Source organism: Orcinus orca, chromosome 10 (genome assembly GCF_937001465.1).
Source record: "Orcinus orca chromosome 10, mOrcOrc1.1, whole genome shotgun sequence".
In the NCBI taxonomy this organism is placed as follows: Eukaryota; Metazoa; Chordata; class Mammalia; order Artiodactyla; family Delphinidae; genus Orcinus; species Orcinus orca.
Window position 1 is genome coordinate 21,031,073 of NC_064568.1, and position 16,784 is coordinate 21,047,856.

Sequence of the window (16,784 nt, forward strand, 5' to 3'; positions counted from 1 at the left end):
AGGCTTTATTATTTTTTTAGACAAGGGATAAAGCTTAGGGTAGGAGAGCAGAAAGATGCACCATTTATTTTCTCTTTTTCACCTTTTCTCTTTTGAATGCCCAAGGGCTTCAAGCTTACTTGGCCCTCTAAATCCATATTTATTAAGTTAAATATAATTTAGCCAGAGTTGAATTGTTTCAGTGAGATTTCATAGCCACAAGCGACTATGAAACTGTCATTTGTCTCATTTCGGGAGGCACCAGAACTGATTACTTGGGAGATGATTGAAACTGCAAGTCCTGTTAATGTCATGGTTATTTGAGAGATTGCACCTTGAGGGTGAGGATGGGTTGACCTGCAGATTTGTTTGTGTATAGACTTTCACCAGGGCCAGCCTATCTTAGAGTTAAATTGGAGTTGCTACAGGAAACCCCTCAAAGAGGGCTTTTGTCGTGTGTGGGCTGGCCAGCACTCACCACTGGCGTTCTGTTAGCTCCCCGACTCCCTTCTGGCGGTGCCCACCAGGCAGATGGCAAAAAGGCAGGTCCCCGTGCAGGCTTCCTACCGTGGCCACCAAGGGAGCCAGATCTTCCTGTCTGCCCCTGTTCATCTAGGGCGCAGGCTTGAGGTCTCAACCAGGCTTATGATACCTCTGTGCTCCTGCACTCCGAGTTTTGAGCTAGAGGGAACGTTTGCAAGTAAGAACCATCAAAGCAGCAGAGGGGGCGGGACACAGACAAGACAGTCGTTGTATGACATGGTGTCAGCTGTGTCTGCTCCGTTATGGGTGGGTTCTCTTGTTTCCTGTTCATTTTCTAAGGCTGCTTCCAGGAGCCATTTTTTTCCTTCTTCCCTCCTGAGAGGCCTTATTTGGCTCAGGGATCAATATCACCTCCCATGTGACTTAGGAATATCCTGGTAGGTCTCTGAGCCAGTGCTTCCCAACATTTTTCATGTCGTAGCGTACATACGAGATGCTAGTACCTGTATGGTACACAGGGTAAATGTATATGAGGCCGCTCAGAGCCTGAGGTGACCATTTGCAGGATCTTAGGCTGCCTTGAGGGCTGAGAGGACCAATAGTTCAGGATACTCTATTGCCTGTTATATCCACACATTGGTTGTGAAGCTGAGGTCAAAGTTAATCATGTGGCCTTATTCCTCTTGCCAGTGATTGGTTTAGGGTAAACATATGACCTAGCTCTGGCCAATGGGGTGCAACTTGCTGATGCATTTCTTTTTTTTTTTATTTTTTTTGGCTGCATTGGGTCTTCGTTGCTGCACGGGGGCTTTCTCTAGTTGCAGTGAGCGGGAGCTACTCTTCGTTGCTGTGTGTGGGTTTCTCATTGCGGTGGCTTCTCTTGTTGTGGAGCACGGGCTCTAGGTGTGTGGCTTCAGTAGTAGTGGCACAGGGGCTTAGTTGCTCTGCGGCATGTGGGATCTTCCTGGACCAGGGCTTGAACCCGTGTCACCTGCATTGACAGGTGGATTCTTAACCACTGTGCCACCAGGGAAGCCCTGATGCATTTCTTGAAAAACTCTCTTTACTCTTAAAAAGAGACATAGAAGAAAGAGATGATCTTTCTTTTGGAGTAGGGATGTGATGCCTGGAAGAGTGGCAGCTATAGTGTAACCATGAGGGAATATTAGTTTCAGGAGAGCATGCTGAGTGGAAAAATAGAAGGAACTGGAACTTTGATGGCAGTACTAATCTGTGGACTTCACCAACCTTGGAACTACCCTCCCTTTAGATAGTGAGATAATCGATTCATATCATTAAAGTTATTTTTACTTTGTTTGTTACTTATTGCAAAAAGCACTCTGATATAAGATCTGCTCAGGACTTGAAGATCACGACTTAGAGAAGAGTTGTCTAACAAAAAAGGTGCTCAAGGGCTTCCCTGGTGGCGCAGTGTTTGAGAGTCTGCCTGCTGATGCAGGGGACACGGGTTCACGCCCCGGTCCGGGAAGATCCCACATGTCACGGAGCGGCTGGGCCTGTGAGCCATGGCTGCTGAGCCTGCGCGTCTGGAGCCTGTGCTCCCCAACGGGAGAGGCCACAACAGTGAGAGGCCCACGTACCGCAAAAAAAAAAAAAAAAAAAGGTGCTCAAAGTAAGAAACTTTTGTGGAAAGAATGGAACAAGAACTGGAGATGTGCTGGTAAAAGGAAAATGTCTAAGTTCAGAGTAAGTTGGATAAAAGTAGAAGGAAACTCTTTTTTTAAAAAAATGCTTTACATTAAAAAAGTACAGTGTTTCTTTATTAATTAGTAGTATTGACCAGAAATATTTGCCAGCATCTCTGTGAAACATTAGAGAAAGGGAAAAAGAGTTTAATTAACAATTGCAAGAGGCAGAAGAGCTTACGAGTCAGAAGCCCTGAACCCTGGAGCTAGACTGTCCAGTTTCAGATCCTGCATCTGCTGCTTCCTAGCTGTGACTTCCTGTAAGTTACTTAACCTCTCTGTGCTTCATTTTTCTCATCATCTGTAAAATAAAGATAATAATAGTCCCTACCTCAAAGGTATTATTGGATATATCTTTATAAAGTATAGGAACAGCATCTGGTGTATCTTAAGTACTATGTAAGTGTTTGCTCTTATTAATTTGCAATTATCATCCAAACCTATGCACATGTAAAAAAAAAAGTCACTTAAACATGGGTGCTTCTAGCACTACACAGTCACTAAAGTGGCTAAATTAAGAAGCTCTATAATACCAAGTGTTGGCGAAGACCTCTCCTACATTACTGATGGGAGTGTAAAATTGTGTAGTCTTTTGGGAAACTGGCAGTTTCTTAAAAAATTAAACATGCTTCCACCCCATGATCTGTTAGCTCCACTCCTATGTATTTATTCCAGAGAAATGAAAACTTATGTACATACATATGTACTCACATACAAACACACAGATAAACACACACACACAAACCTTGTAAGCGAATGTTCATAGCATATTTCTTTATAATACCCGCAAACTGGAAATAGCTCAGATTTCCATTAACAGGAGAGTAGATAAATAACTTGTAGTATATTCATGCAGTGGAATACTTACTCAGCAATAAAAAATGAATTAACAAATATATCCAGCATCCTGAATGAATTTCAGAAACATTTTGCTCAGTGAAAGAACATTCATCAAAGAATTCATAGTCTATAATTCAATTCATATGATGTTCTAGAACAGGAAAAACTAACTTATGATAATAGAAATCTGAACAGTGGTTGCTTATGGAGGATGGGGAAACATTGGCAGAGGCAATTGGCAGAATATTCTGGAAATATTTTTTATCTTGGTAGGGGTGTGGATAATATAGGTGTACACATTTGTCAAAATTCGTCAAATTGTAATACTTAAAGGATATATATTTTACTGTTTATAACTCTATTTTTTAAATGAAACAAAAAGCAATAACAGACTGTGTAGCAATAGCAGTAGCTGTGTAGGTCTTGGAAAGTATCAATAAACATACAAGATGAGCATCTTTTCATCCCATGTAGCAAGAAAGATAGCAAAAACTGTGAGAGTCATGTCAGAAGGACGTAGGAGTTGACTGGAAGAATTTCCCATTGGCTAGTATGGGACAATTTGAACATCACAAAGGACAACAATGTTAATAGATTGAAACATATATAATATATTTAAATTCATGAGTTTATAAATACTTTAAAAACCAATTTGGCCACCATGGGAAGTGCCAACTCACTATTTTGAAAACTAGTAAATAAAGGTGAAGAATCAAGCATTTGTTGCCTTTTCTTTATGAATTGTACCACTAGGCAACCCATTAGTAGATGAGAGGAAATTTCACACTACAGAACTATTCTGGCCCAAAGGAAAGGGTGATAGAATGGGAAGGTCATCATATTGCAACCCTTAGTCAATTAAATGATCTGGCTATTGAACTAACATTGCAAAAAGAGACAGCCCTAATGAGAAAACACAGATTGGTGACTAATGAGACAGTCTTGCCCAAAAAGATCTAACTGGAATCTGATCAAGCCTTCAGACTCAATCAACCTACAGGAAATATGGTGGACAAAGGACCATATTAAATGACGCCAGAGAGATGTAATCAGCAGAACTCAGATGGGCAGGAGAAATGGCAGGATAAACAGCCCTGTTTCTTCAACAAATAAATTGCAAAGAGAGAGAGAAAAAGAGAGGGAGAAGATGAATGGAAGGGGAACTTACAGATTAACAGAGACCTAAGAGAAATAACAACAAATTGCAAAATGTAGACATTTTTGGATCTTGATTCAAACAAACTTGAAAAAAACACATTCATAAGACAATTGGACATTTGAACACTAACTGCATATCTGCTGATATTAATGAATATTGTTTTAGGTAATTGGGGTTGTCTTTTAAAAGAGTCCTTAGCTGTTATATTGAAATATTTACTGATGAAATTATTTGAAGTCTTAATTGTCTCCAAAGTAATACGTACAGAAGGACAGAAAGTGGATAAGAATATTAATGAAACAAGATTAGCCGTGTGTTATAACTGTTGAAATTGGGTGATGGATACACGGAAGCTCATTATACCCATCTGTCACTTTTTGTAAGGGCTTGAAATTTTCCACCATAAAAAGTTCGGTTTCGATTTCAAAGAAACACAAAGGGAGAGAAAAGGGGGAAAACCAAACCAAACCAAAAAAAAAAAAATACAAAAAACAGATTCTGCAGAAATACAGGAAGGAAACCTAACAGCATGTTGTTAACCCCTGGATGCATTTCTCATTGTCTGCAAAAGCCGAATAAGAAGGCAGTTTAAGCCTGAAAGCCCCGGGTTTGAATCCTGTTCTTCTGCACCCAGTTGGGGGGACTTCTGTTACCAGATCTTTTGAGCCTCTGTCTCTCATCTGTAAACTAGAGATGAACAAGTACCCACTTCATAGGGTTGCTGTCAGGATAAAAGAAGAATCTGTGTAAAGCACGGGGCGTAGTACCTGGTACCAGTCAGCACTCGATAAATTTGGGCTGTTGAGTGTTAGTTTATTGCATGTGACATTTAAAACAGAAGATAAAACAATGAATATATGCACTTTACAGTGAATGTCGGAACATTTTTGATGACTTCTGAACTTCCAAAGCCTTTTTCTGTTCATATCTCCAAACACAGGGGTGAGATTAGATTTTACAATGTCCATCGCCTGAAAACCTGTGCGTGCCTTATGTAAAAACCAAGTCAAAACTCATGGCACTCATCTTGTGAAACAGAAAGGAGCCCCTACAATGCCTACTTTTCTCCTTAACTTTTTCACCTCTGTTTCTCTGTTTTGGGTTAGGAAAGCAAGAGAATCCGCCTAGAACAAGAAACTTCCCTCTTTTTCTGCCTGAAGGGGAATGTGAATAACGGACTTTTCCATCAGGGTTGTTTTTCCTGGACATGGTGTGCCCCCTCCAACTGCTGAAACATGTGATCCTGAAGGAGACCTTAAATAAACTTCAAATGTTCCTTACCGCTCAGCAGTGCTGTCCCAATTCTAGTAAATTATGAATTTGTTTTCTGTATTTGGTGTTCTTCCTTTTTGAACAGACGTGCTATTCATTCAGAATATGAGTTGAGAGATTTCCATGTGCCACGTGTTATAGCCCCAAACAAGGCAGAAGTGGTCCTGAACTCGTCCCCCAGATATCCACATGGCTGGCTCCTTTTTTTTTTGGCCATGACCAGGGATTGAACCCAGGCTGTGGCAGTGAAAGTACCAAATCCTAACCACTAGACCACCAGGGAGCTCCCCTGTCTGACTCCTTCTTAGTCTCCAGTCCCTCCATCCTCTTCATCACATCCTCCTGCTTTAGTTTCTTCACAGGTCTTAACCCTCACCTGGAATTACCTTATTTATTAATTAATTAATTTTTTATTTCTTGCCCCCCTCTGGAGTCTCTCCTTTTCATCACTGTTTCCCCACCACCTAGCCTGGTACCCAGCAGAACCAGCTACATAATTGGTAGGACCCAGTGCAGACTGAAAATGTGGGAGCCCTTGTTCAAAATGTATTAAGAATTACAAGACAGCAGAGCATTAAACAAGGTTGGTACCCTTCTGAGCGTGGGATCCTGTGGGACTCTGCTGGTCTTACAGCCATTATTATTAGGCACCCCCAAAATAGTTATTGGAATGAATGCAGATCTAAGAAAAACCATCAGGGACCCAAGGAGCGCTGGCATCCAGATTGATAAAAGATTGAAAACAGGAACCAGCATGTGTGTAAAAGGGATGCATGATTCCTCAACTGTAGGGTTGACTGTGAGGTGAAAAGTAAGATAATCACTCTGCTCACCTTGAGAAACACCGAGTCTGGGCTGTAAATCCCTCGAGGGTCAGGACTGTAGTGTTTTCACCTTTGATTTCCCTTGCAGGGCTTCTGCACGTCCGTGGTGCTCCATGAATATTTGGGAAGAACCGAATTGGTTCTAGAAGTAGAATTAGAGAAGGATGAGGAGTTACGAAAGAAATATTCTTTTTTCTTTTTCGCGGTACGCGGGCCTCTCACTGTTGTGGCCTCTCCCGTTGCGGAGCACAGGCTCCGGACGCGCAGGCTCAGTGGCCACGGCTCACGGGCCCAGCTGCTCTGCGGCTTGTGGGATCTTCCCGGACCGGGGCACGAACCCGTGTCCCCTGCATCGGCAGGCAGACTCTCAACCACTGCGCCACCAGGGAAGCCCAGAAATATTCTTTTCTTTAATGCAAACCTCACTAAATTTAGGAGGAGATGAGCTGGTTTTTAAGTTTGTCCTTTTAGTTTATGACAAGTGGTTCAGAGCTGTGCTCAGCCATCAGAGTTTTGGAAAACTGCAATACATTGTTGGGATTTTATGGTGTGTCTGGCATTAATTTGGTATATGAAGTGTTCTATGATGAAAGTGATAGTTTTGTGATAAATGCAAAGCTTCTCGTACAGATTCCTAAGACTGTATTTCTTTAAAAATCTGGTCTACACTTTCACATATTTTCCCCCCAAATGATGGACCTATTCCCCTTGTCCCACTTCCAGGATGGTGAAAGCCTCCACAAAGTCACCATATACTTATCCAGACTCACCAGTTAGTGATCAGTGAATTGTGTCACAATTGGCACTTTATAGGCATAATTTCACATATGCCCATCATTCATTTGGACCTATTCCGGAGATATAATTTCATTTTCTTTTTTCCCCCCTTTTTTTAAAAAAATGTATTTCATTGAAGTATAGTTGATTTACAATGTTGTGTTAATTTCTGGGGGGGTGGTGTTGTTTGTTTGTTTTTTCATTTTCAATGGGACTCCGTAACAGGGCTCCCTGAGTCTGCGTTCTTGGATCCCAGGTTAAGCCCTGCCCCGTGTCTGACTGCCCGGCAGGAGCCATTTGGAAGAGCAGTGGTTTCAGGTTGGATGTAGAGTGAGACTTTCTGCTATTCCTGTGTGGACCTCTCTATGCCATTTCTAAAGGACCTCTTCCTAACTAATGCACTGACCACAGAGCTCCTATCTGATGCCCCAGTGCTGCAGGAACTACCCTTTTACCCAAGGCTGAATGCCCGGTACCTTGGCCTCCCACCCAGGTCCCCAATTCTGTGTCGATAATCATTCAACTTGTTAAACAGTATTGGTCAGCTGATGAAGGGTATCTGATTCCAGTTATCCTGTCTCCCATGAACTGCTGTATTAGATAGGACCTTTCTGTTTGCAAACCAATTTAAAAAAAAATTAAATTAGCTTACGTAGAAATAGAAATTATAGTGATTCAGACAGTCATTGGAGTCTGTCTCTCTCCAGCACTTCTGTCTGGCCTGAAGTACTCTGGTACCCCAGGCTCTCATCCCAACAGCTTTTTAACTCCAGAACAAAGACAAACACCCTTCTTCCCTCATCCCTATAACTAGGGAATATTGGGGCCGGGTATTTTTATTGGTTATTCCTGAATCGCATGTTAATTATCCCTTGATATAGGGGCCTGAGGTTAGGTCACCCTAATGATTTGGATGGTGCTGTCATAGAAAAGCAGGGATCTGTGATTAGAAAAAGTGAAACAGACTTTGGATGGGCAAAAACGACAGATACTTACTCTGATCATCTAGTTTTAATCCTCCCGGTGCTCCCACAACCATACCCTGACCTTGCCCCAGCCCTGTATTTGGTCTGTCAAGTCACTTCACCTGGTTCTGCATGTTGGCCTTGATCTCCTAGTTTTAGCCCATTCTGTTGCCTCGATTCTGAAACTATTTATCAAAATTCTGATTGTCCTTCGACAGTGAAAAATTCTTACCTTAAAATTGGAAATGTCACACTAGTTTTCTCAGGAGGCTATTCAACCTGGTGAGAAAAGTGACCATTTATTGAGTTTTTCCTGCTATATATACCTAAATAGAAGGTTCCCTCAAATATAAAGTCACTCATCTTCCCACTAAGAAGATTCAAAACCAGTGTTTTAGGCCAACCTGAATGTATAAAAATTTAGCAGTGTAGATGAAGTAGTCCAGTATTTACTTCTAATATTTAAGATCATTTGTCCTATGGATTAATAATTTGGGTGATTCCTGTCTTGCACTTTCCCTCTTTATGAAGTAATTTTTTTCAGCCTCTCCACATGCATCTGTGTGTTGGCCCTGAAACAAAAGGCCCTCTTTAAATCATCCTTCTGGCTTACCCAAGCACAGCATCTTTGCTTCTGCCTAAGTTGTTTGAGCTACAGAACTTGTTCTTTTTTTTTTTTATTGAAGTATAGTTGATTTACAATGTTGTGTTCGTTTCTGGCATACAGCAAAGTGATTCAGTTATAAATATACGTATTTTTTTTCGTATTCTTTTCCATTATGGTTTATTACAGGATATTGAATATAGTTCCCTGTGCTATACAATAGGACCTTGGGTTGTTTATCCATTCTGTATATAATAGTTTGCATCTGCTAATCCCAAACTCCCAATCCATCCTTCCCAATCCCCCCCCAACCTTGGCAACCACAAGTGTGTTCTCTATGTCTGTGAGTCTGTTTCTATTTCGTAGATAAGTTCATTTGTGTCATATTTTAAATTCCACATATAAGTGATATCATATGATATTTGTCTTTCTCTTTCTGACTTACTTTGCTCAGTATAATAATCTCTTGGTCCATCCATGTAGCTGCAAGTGGCATTATTTCATTCTTTTTTACGGCTGAGTAATATTGCATTTTATATATGTACCACATCTTTATCCATTCATATGTCCATGGACATTTAGTTTGGCTCTTGTAAATAGTACAGCACTTTTCAATCTCCATATATGATACTTCACTGGGAGTATTATTGCATGACTTTTTTTTCCCCCCTTTTTCATTCATCCTAGAGGTGTATACGTATGGTCTTCCAGCATAACCACCTATCGTGTGGCCTTTTAAAGTAATGTTTGGAACTTCCCTGGTGGCGCAGGTGTTAAGACTCTGCATTCCCAATGCAGAGGGCCCAGGTTTTATCCCTGGTCGGGGAACTAGATCCCCCATGCGTGCTGCAACTAAGAGCTCGCATGCCACAACTAAGGAGCCCGAGTGCCACAAATAAGGAGCCCGCTTGCTGCAACTAAGGAGCCCATGTGCCGCAACTAAGACCCGGTGCAACCAAATAAATAAATAAAAATTACAAAAACTAAAGTAATATTTAAGTAACTTGTTTGCTTTGACATTCAGCCCCTCCACTTGTGAAGTCACATGCCTATAATAACTACCTGATCTGTATTAACTTCTTTGCCACCTTTTCTACTGATTTCATCAAGTAATCTTTATAAGCATACAAACTTGTTATTGAATGAGGCTGTTTCAAAGTATTGTGTCGTCCCCCGACAGTATGTTGTAGTTCAAAGGAACTGGAGTCTTTGAAAGGACTTGAAGATAAAGCTACTCTCTCATTTTTGAGAGATAAGGGATTTTGGTAGGGGGGAGGGCACCTCACCTTTTATTTAAATACATGATATATGTCTGTCTGCCAGGCACATTCTTTGTGCTTTGTATGCACGATCTCATTTAATTCCTCCAACACCCCTAATAAGATAGGGATTTCTATCCCTATATACTAAGGAGGCAATGGATTCTCAGAGAGGTCAAGCAACTTTCCCAAGAACATACAGCTACAAAATGCCAGGTTTGTCTGGCTCTAGAACACATGTTCTTAACCATACCACTCACTTGCACAAAAATCCAGAAGATTCTTTTTTCAGGTGGGAAAAACATGGTACCATGTCACAGGCTCTTACTTAGCCATTCTAAAACTAATAAGTGGTTTTATTATTTTTACTGGATTTTATATATTTTTCTCTCTGCTTTACTTTGAAGTATAATGGATTTTGATTATTCCCTATCCATTGAGCAATTTCAGTAGTAATGATTTAGTTAAATGCAAATGATGAAATAAATCCTTTCTCGAGACCAAGGCATCTTACCAGGATTTTCTGTTTGTGGCTGGCATCACTGATGCTGACTGATCTTATGAAGTTTGTCCCGTGGAATTCTGAGTTTCCTTCTCAGTGTAAAAGCTATTGGTGTAAAATGGCTGTGGGTGGCACAGTTGAGTTACGTGTCATTTCTATTTGTATTCATTAAATTCAGAATGTGTAAAGATTGAAGAGCCAAAATTGAAGTTTGGATTCTTAGATGGCATAGCCCATCTCTGAATTATTATCCAATGCAGATCATGCATTATCAGTAAACAACATTTCATCGTATGTTTTAAACATGTTATGAAGAAAAGCTTTAGGTGGCCAAAAAAAAAAAAATAGCAGAAATTTTGGGTTGTTGGTTTTTTTTTCTCCCACTGCTCTCCTGACTCATGTTGAAAGCCTTTTGTTTCTAATCAAAGCAACAAACGGTAAGGTCATTTCCTTGTGATTATATGGCAGCGGAAGGCGTCGGGGTTTTTAGGTCCCTACTTCCACCAGCTTATATTTGGAGAAAACACACACACACACACACACACACATCACAAGTGCTTAATATATGTGTCCTTTGTCCTGCCTGTTCTCTCCGGTCCCTTTAAATGAGCCGAGACCATGGTTCGGAGGTAAGAGCAATTTCTCTTACAATCTTTTGACTACAGACAGTATAATGGTGCTTCTTGAGCTCTTCCTGGCATTTCTTAGTGAATTGAGGGCAGATTTTAATGTTATACGGGGGGTGGACGAACTTACGTACTAATATTTCAGAACCCAACTTGCAAAAAAGGAAACTCCAAGAAATGTTTGTCTTTGCTCTTTTCAAAGAGTTATTCCTCCTCCAAAAGAGTTGAATCTCCTCCAGTTTGATACCACAGTGAAGATCGTCCTTAACGCTCATCTTTCAGAGGGTTTTCCTGTCATTGTTTGAACTGTTATCTCTGTTCCCCTAAAAGTCCTAAAAGGCTCATTTCTTGTTTTTTTATTTCAGAATTTTGGTAATTATTGTTGCAGTGTATAATTCCACCTCACCGCTTCCCCCTAATGCCATCCCACTACCATTCTCTTTCTTTTCTTTTTTTTTTAATTTTAAAGACTTGAGCCCTTTTATGGATGTGGAAAGGACAGGGCAAGGGCAGGAACGGTGTCAGTAAGCAGCATGAAAATGCTTTGAGATTTGCAGTTGTTAATCATCTCGTCAGCACAGGGTTTTGGAGCCATCTCTATTTCTGTGAGCATTTGGCAGGAAAGATCCTGTGGGGGACTAGAACTCATTAGTAACTTTTCTAAAAGGACCTTTTAATGTACGTCCCTGTCTTGCCTCGAGACAGAAGCAGGGAAATTGAATTCCGTCCCTCAGTCTAGTTTATGAGGACTTTATGTGACCAGAATTCAATGGCTCAAGGTAGAGACCTCAGAAATGCCATCTTTGGGGATGGCTATCAATTAATTCATAAAACCTTTATGATTGGTCAAAGGAAGTCCTACAGTCTAATTAAAAGGGAAGCTTTTTTTTTTCTTTCTCCCTTCTGATGTGGTTATGCTAAACTCATAATGTCCAATTCTATGTGTCCATTTTTTTCCCCTCATGGGTAGATGTTGGAGATGGAGGAGGGGAGGAAAAGCTGGGTAGACTTCAGAAAACAAAGGAAATTGTCTCATCCAGGAGGCTGCAAAGCTCTTGGGTATAGGAGGAAGTCTGTGGAGGAAGTGGGCAGGATTAGGTAGAGAAGAGAAACGTCAGGGAAACAAACATATCACAATAGGGTCTGGGATCGGACCCTCTTGTCATAATCTAACACAATAGCATGTCCTTAGAAATGAATCGATTGTTTCTAAATCAGTCCTGTTTAAAGGTATCTAATGATCTGAAGGAGTAGAAAGGAACGTGATCGTATCCAAAATGCAGTCCTTTGACCTGGATTCTCAGAGCGGCATTATGGTCACCCAGAGCCTCGTGTTAGATGATCCTATTCTTAGACTCAGGCCATAGAACCCGCTAGAAGTAAGACCATTCTGTAATGCAGCCCCTTCAGGAATCAAAAAGTACATCGCTTAGCAGAGGATCTAAGATATTCCCAGACATAGCAAATTCCACTCCAGGGCACGTTCTCTGTGTTCCAGTGCATCATTTATTTTCATCCTTCATTGGTAGTACATGGAAAAGTGGTAACTACTGGAATGGAGGTTCTTATGGTCAAGTATACCGCCCCGCCGCCACCATGGAGAGAGTGCTCAATAACTATGCGGAGGGTGGGGGATGAGTGGTGGATTAATAACACTATTTGAGTAGAATTTTTAAAAATTAATTAACTTTTATTTTTGGCTGCGTTGGGTCTTCATGGCTGCACACGGGCTTTCTCTAGTTGCGGCGACCAGGGGCTACCCTTCGTTGAGGTGCGCGGGCTTCTCATTGCGGTGGCTTCTCTTGTTGTGGAGCGCGGGCTCCAGGCGCGCGGGCTTCAGTAGGTGTGGCTCGCGGGCTCAGTAGTTGTGGCTCGCGGGCTCTAAAGCACAGGCTCAGTACTTGTGGCACACGGGCTTAGCTGCTCTGTGGCATGTGGGATCTTCCCGGACCAGGGCTCGAACCCGTGTCCCCTACATTGGCAGGCGGATTCTTAACCACTGTGCCTCCAGGGAAGTCCTGAGTAGAATTGTTAAATATATTCATGCCGTGGAATATTTGAGCTGGAAAAAACCTTGTAAGTCACTTTGGAGTCATCCAGTCCCCTTATGCTGTTACTGAGTAGATGAAAATCCAGAGTAGTGGAGGAATTTTCCTAAGCTCTCCTATCCCATTAGGGGCAGGGCACAGGCTAGAGCCCTCTCTCCTGGGTCCTGAGTCTGTGCTGTGTCCACCACAATGCTGTCTCTAGGACCAGCTGATGGCTTTGTCTAATTTCCAGCATCTCTGCGGTTCATGCAGCATGAGTTTCTTCTCATGCACTCATTTCTATCTTGGAATAGAAAGGTGGAAGTTGCATCCCAAAGGAGGCTCTGCTTCTTATTATGGACTGCTTCCAACTGCTGGCAGAAACCAGTGGGCAGGTACACGAAGGACCCCGAGAAAAAGAACCAGCAGCCTTGTCACTAGTCATAACAAGCTGTAGTACTTGGTAAAAACGTACTAAAACACTTTCTCTTTGCTTTGAAAATATTGTCAGAACCTGAATATATTTAGTTAGCTCTTTGTAGAGGCCTGTTCCAACATCATAATTCAAGTATGAGACACATTTGTTTGTCCCTGATCTGAATTCCATGAAGCTCCAGTTAAGACTTTTTCCTGCTTAATGCTGGAAAACTATGAAAATTTTTAAATGGAAGACTTTTTCTAAACTGGAAAGATAAAGCTGAGTACAGGTAAAATATACATTAACATATGTTAGTATAATCTGCCAAGTTTAGGCAAACAGTTTATCCTTCCAATAAAAGCAGTGAAAGCAAAGGGTGATATTGGGCACATTCTCTGTTTCTTTTAGATGTGTTTTTTTTCCTTAAAGAAGCCATTGTAGGTAGGGCTGTAAAGTACATGTTCACTTCTGTCCTCTTGTGTTGGTTTATTTCCTCTTTTGGTTTTCTTCTATCCTCGCAAGTTAGAATGAACAAGTCAGCAGAGTTTGTACCCGTTTTTTCAAGATTTGACTGTACACCACCCTTTCTATTAGAGGTATTTATATTCAGTTTTTCCAGTCAGGAATGAGGTTAGTCCAGAAGCTGACCTTCCACAATAGGAAATCTTTATCTGAAGAGCAGTGTGAGAGAGAGAACTGGATTCCAGGTCTAAGTCTGCCCCTTACTGACAAGCTCTATGGCCTTGGAGAGCTGATTTTTCCTATCCAGGCCTCCGAACCCACATTTGTGGGTGAAGAAGTCAGTCTCGTGCTGAGGCCCCTTTTCAGTTTCGAAATGCTCTAACTTTAATTGAAGTCGCTACAGGTTCTTTGCAGATCACTTGCAGCTGTCTCTCCCTCTCTGCTAGCCACCCGCTCCCCCTCTTCTTTCCTCTTTTCCTCCCCTTTTCCTTCTTCTCTCCCCTCTTTCTTCCTTTCCACTGATATTTTCCTTTTCACAAAAAGGGATTCAGGGCATGGACTATATGACTCAGATGCCTGTAGAGCCAGGGACAGCCTGTGAGTAGCAGCAATGGGAAGAAGGCAAAGTTGGAAATGGAGAAATTCCCCAAACTGCAAACTGAAATCAGACATGGAGATGCTCTCCAGGAAGAAATCCAGACTTTGTGGGTCATGGATACACCTCTTGTATTGAAATTTGACACTGCTCCTTGGATTCCAAATTCCTTAGAAGTCAACACATACTTCCTGGGTGTGTCTTGCACCACCCGTGTGCCAGGCTCAGGCTTACGAAGGTGAATGAGATGCAGCCACTATATGAAGCTCCGTCCAGTGGGGGAGTGCGAACTGGAACTCTCCAGTGAGTCTCAGTAGCTCTTCCAAGCTTGACTTTTAGTTCATCTACTGTTCACTCTTGGGGAGTGGAAGAGCTGTAGACATAAAATGGCTGTGAGTAGTGGAATGTCATTAATATGATTTGAGGTCAAAGGAGTAAACTGACGGGTGTTCTTAGGTAGAAATGGAACAATGTCAATTCCAGCGAACAGTGACACTGTAAAGCATTCAGGAGTCCACTGGTAAAGGTTCTGTTTTTGGTAGGCTCTATCCAAATGAAAGAGGGAGAGGAAGTGGCAGGAGTCTTAGCACATAAATCTTGCTTGGCCACTTATGAACTGAGTGACCCCCTCTGGCCTTATGACAGGCACAGTTGAAATGACCTTATTACGTTGTTGAGGGGATTAGAGCTGGCCTCTGGCACTGAAGACGCACATAGTAAATGGCAATTAATATATATTTTTTAAATTAATTAATTTATTTTTGGCTGCGTTGGGTCTTTGTTGCTGTGTGCGGGCTTTCTCTAGCTGTGGTGCGTGGGCTTCTCATTGCAGTGGCTTCTCTTGCTGCGGAGCACGGGCTCTAGGCACGTGGGCTTCAGTAGTTGTGGCTCGCGGGCTCTAGAGCGCAGGCTCAGTCGTTGTGGCTCACGGGCTGTAGAGCGCAGGCTCAGTAGTTGTGGCGCACGGGCTTAGTTGCTCCGCGGCATGTGGGATCTTCCCAGACCAGGGCGCGAACCTGTGACCCCTGCATTGGCAGGCGGATTCTTAACCACTGCGCCACGAGGGAAGCCTGGGCAATTAATATTATTAAGTAACATTATTATACGTCTATCCCAAGTACAGCAAATAAAAACAAGGGTACATACATATGAGAATATGTAAACACCACCAGAAGACTGAGTATTCAAAGTAATGAATGGGTAATTTTTTTCAGGGCCCTTCATGCTCATGATAGCATCAATGTGAATCAGTTATTCATTACCCCACATCTTGTCACTGTCAGGGTATCCATCAGCCTTCCGTCCTTTTGGACACATGAGATCTCTTGACCCTGCAGACATTTGTCTGTATTTCACTGGGCACAAGTTCACAAATAAGTAATCAACTGCAGTATGTCTCTTGCAGACTTCCGTCTTGGGTTTGAGGTCAAGTGTTTATCATTTTAAGGATCTAGTTCTAAACCTTTTTTTTTTTTTTTGCGGTACGCGGGCCTCTCACTGCTGTGGCCTCTCCCGTTGCGGAGCGCAGGCTCAGGACGCGCAGGCTCAGTGGCCATGGCTCACGGGCCCAGCCGCTCCGTGGCATGTGGGATCCTCCCGGACCAGGGCACGAACCCGTGCCCCCTGCATCGGCAGGCGGACTCTCAACCACTGCGCCACCAGGGAAGCCCTCTAAACCATTTTAAGGACGTGGACCCAGAATATAAATCTGACAGAAGTTATAGAAAGTCTTCCTGGAAAGATTCTCACACGCACATTTTGTTTATACTTTGGAGGAAGGTGTTTGCAAACTCCTCTACCAGCACTAATAGACTTGTAAGAGCTCCTGTATCCCAGCTGAGGAAATGGAATAAATGTATGTATCTTTCAGAGAAATGGTGAGAAACTAGCTGGCCTCTGTGCGTGACACCAAGAAATGAGCTTTTTGGAACTCCTTAGCACTTAACCTTATTTGAACCCTCTAGAAGTGTGTGATCCTGGAACTGACACGGGCTCCATAGAAGGTATTTAGAACGTAAGAGCAAGTCCTGCCAGCTCCTCCTCCGTAGCTGTTTATACTGCTCGTCGGAGAGGAGTTATACCTCTACCAACAATGGGGGTGTGGGTGAGGCAGGCAACTTCTTGGTACTTGGCCTTGTGTTGAGAGTAAGGTGACTCTAGTGGGACCTGTAAGTAATTGCTCTGTTCACCATTAGAACAGTCACCTGGCTTTAGAGAGTCACCTGAAAATCTGCAGAGGTTTCGCAGTAACCACTATATTTCAGTTGCAGCACTGGGAGCTTGTTC

The 16,784-nt window shown here is 42.3% G+C and overlaps 1 protein-coding gene across 6 annotated transcripts in view; it reads left to right on the forward strand.

The window, feature by feature from the left end:
- The window catches only part of FRMD4B (FERM domain containing 4B), a 334,728-nt gene that overhangs the window by 173,547 nt on the left and 144,397 nt on the right, over positions 1-16,784 (forward strand). The window contains exon 1 of one of the 6 annotated variants that reach the window (XM_033424803.2): positions 10,961-10,999. The exons of the other annotated variants lie outside the window; for them this stretch is intronic. Within the exon in view, the coding sequence (XP_033280694.1) occupies positions 10,976-10,999 (24 nt within the window). The 5' untranslated portion in view covers positions 10,961-10,975. Of the gene's footprint in view, positions 1-10,960; positions 11,000-16,784 lie in introns of those variants that run through there. 6 annotated transcript variants of the gene reach the window in all.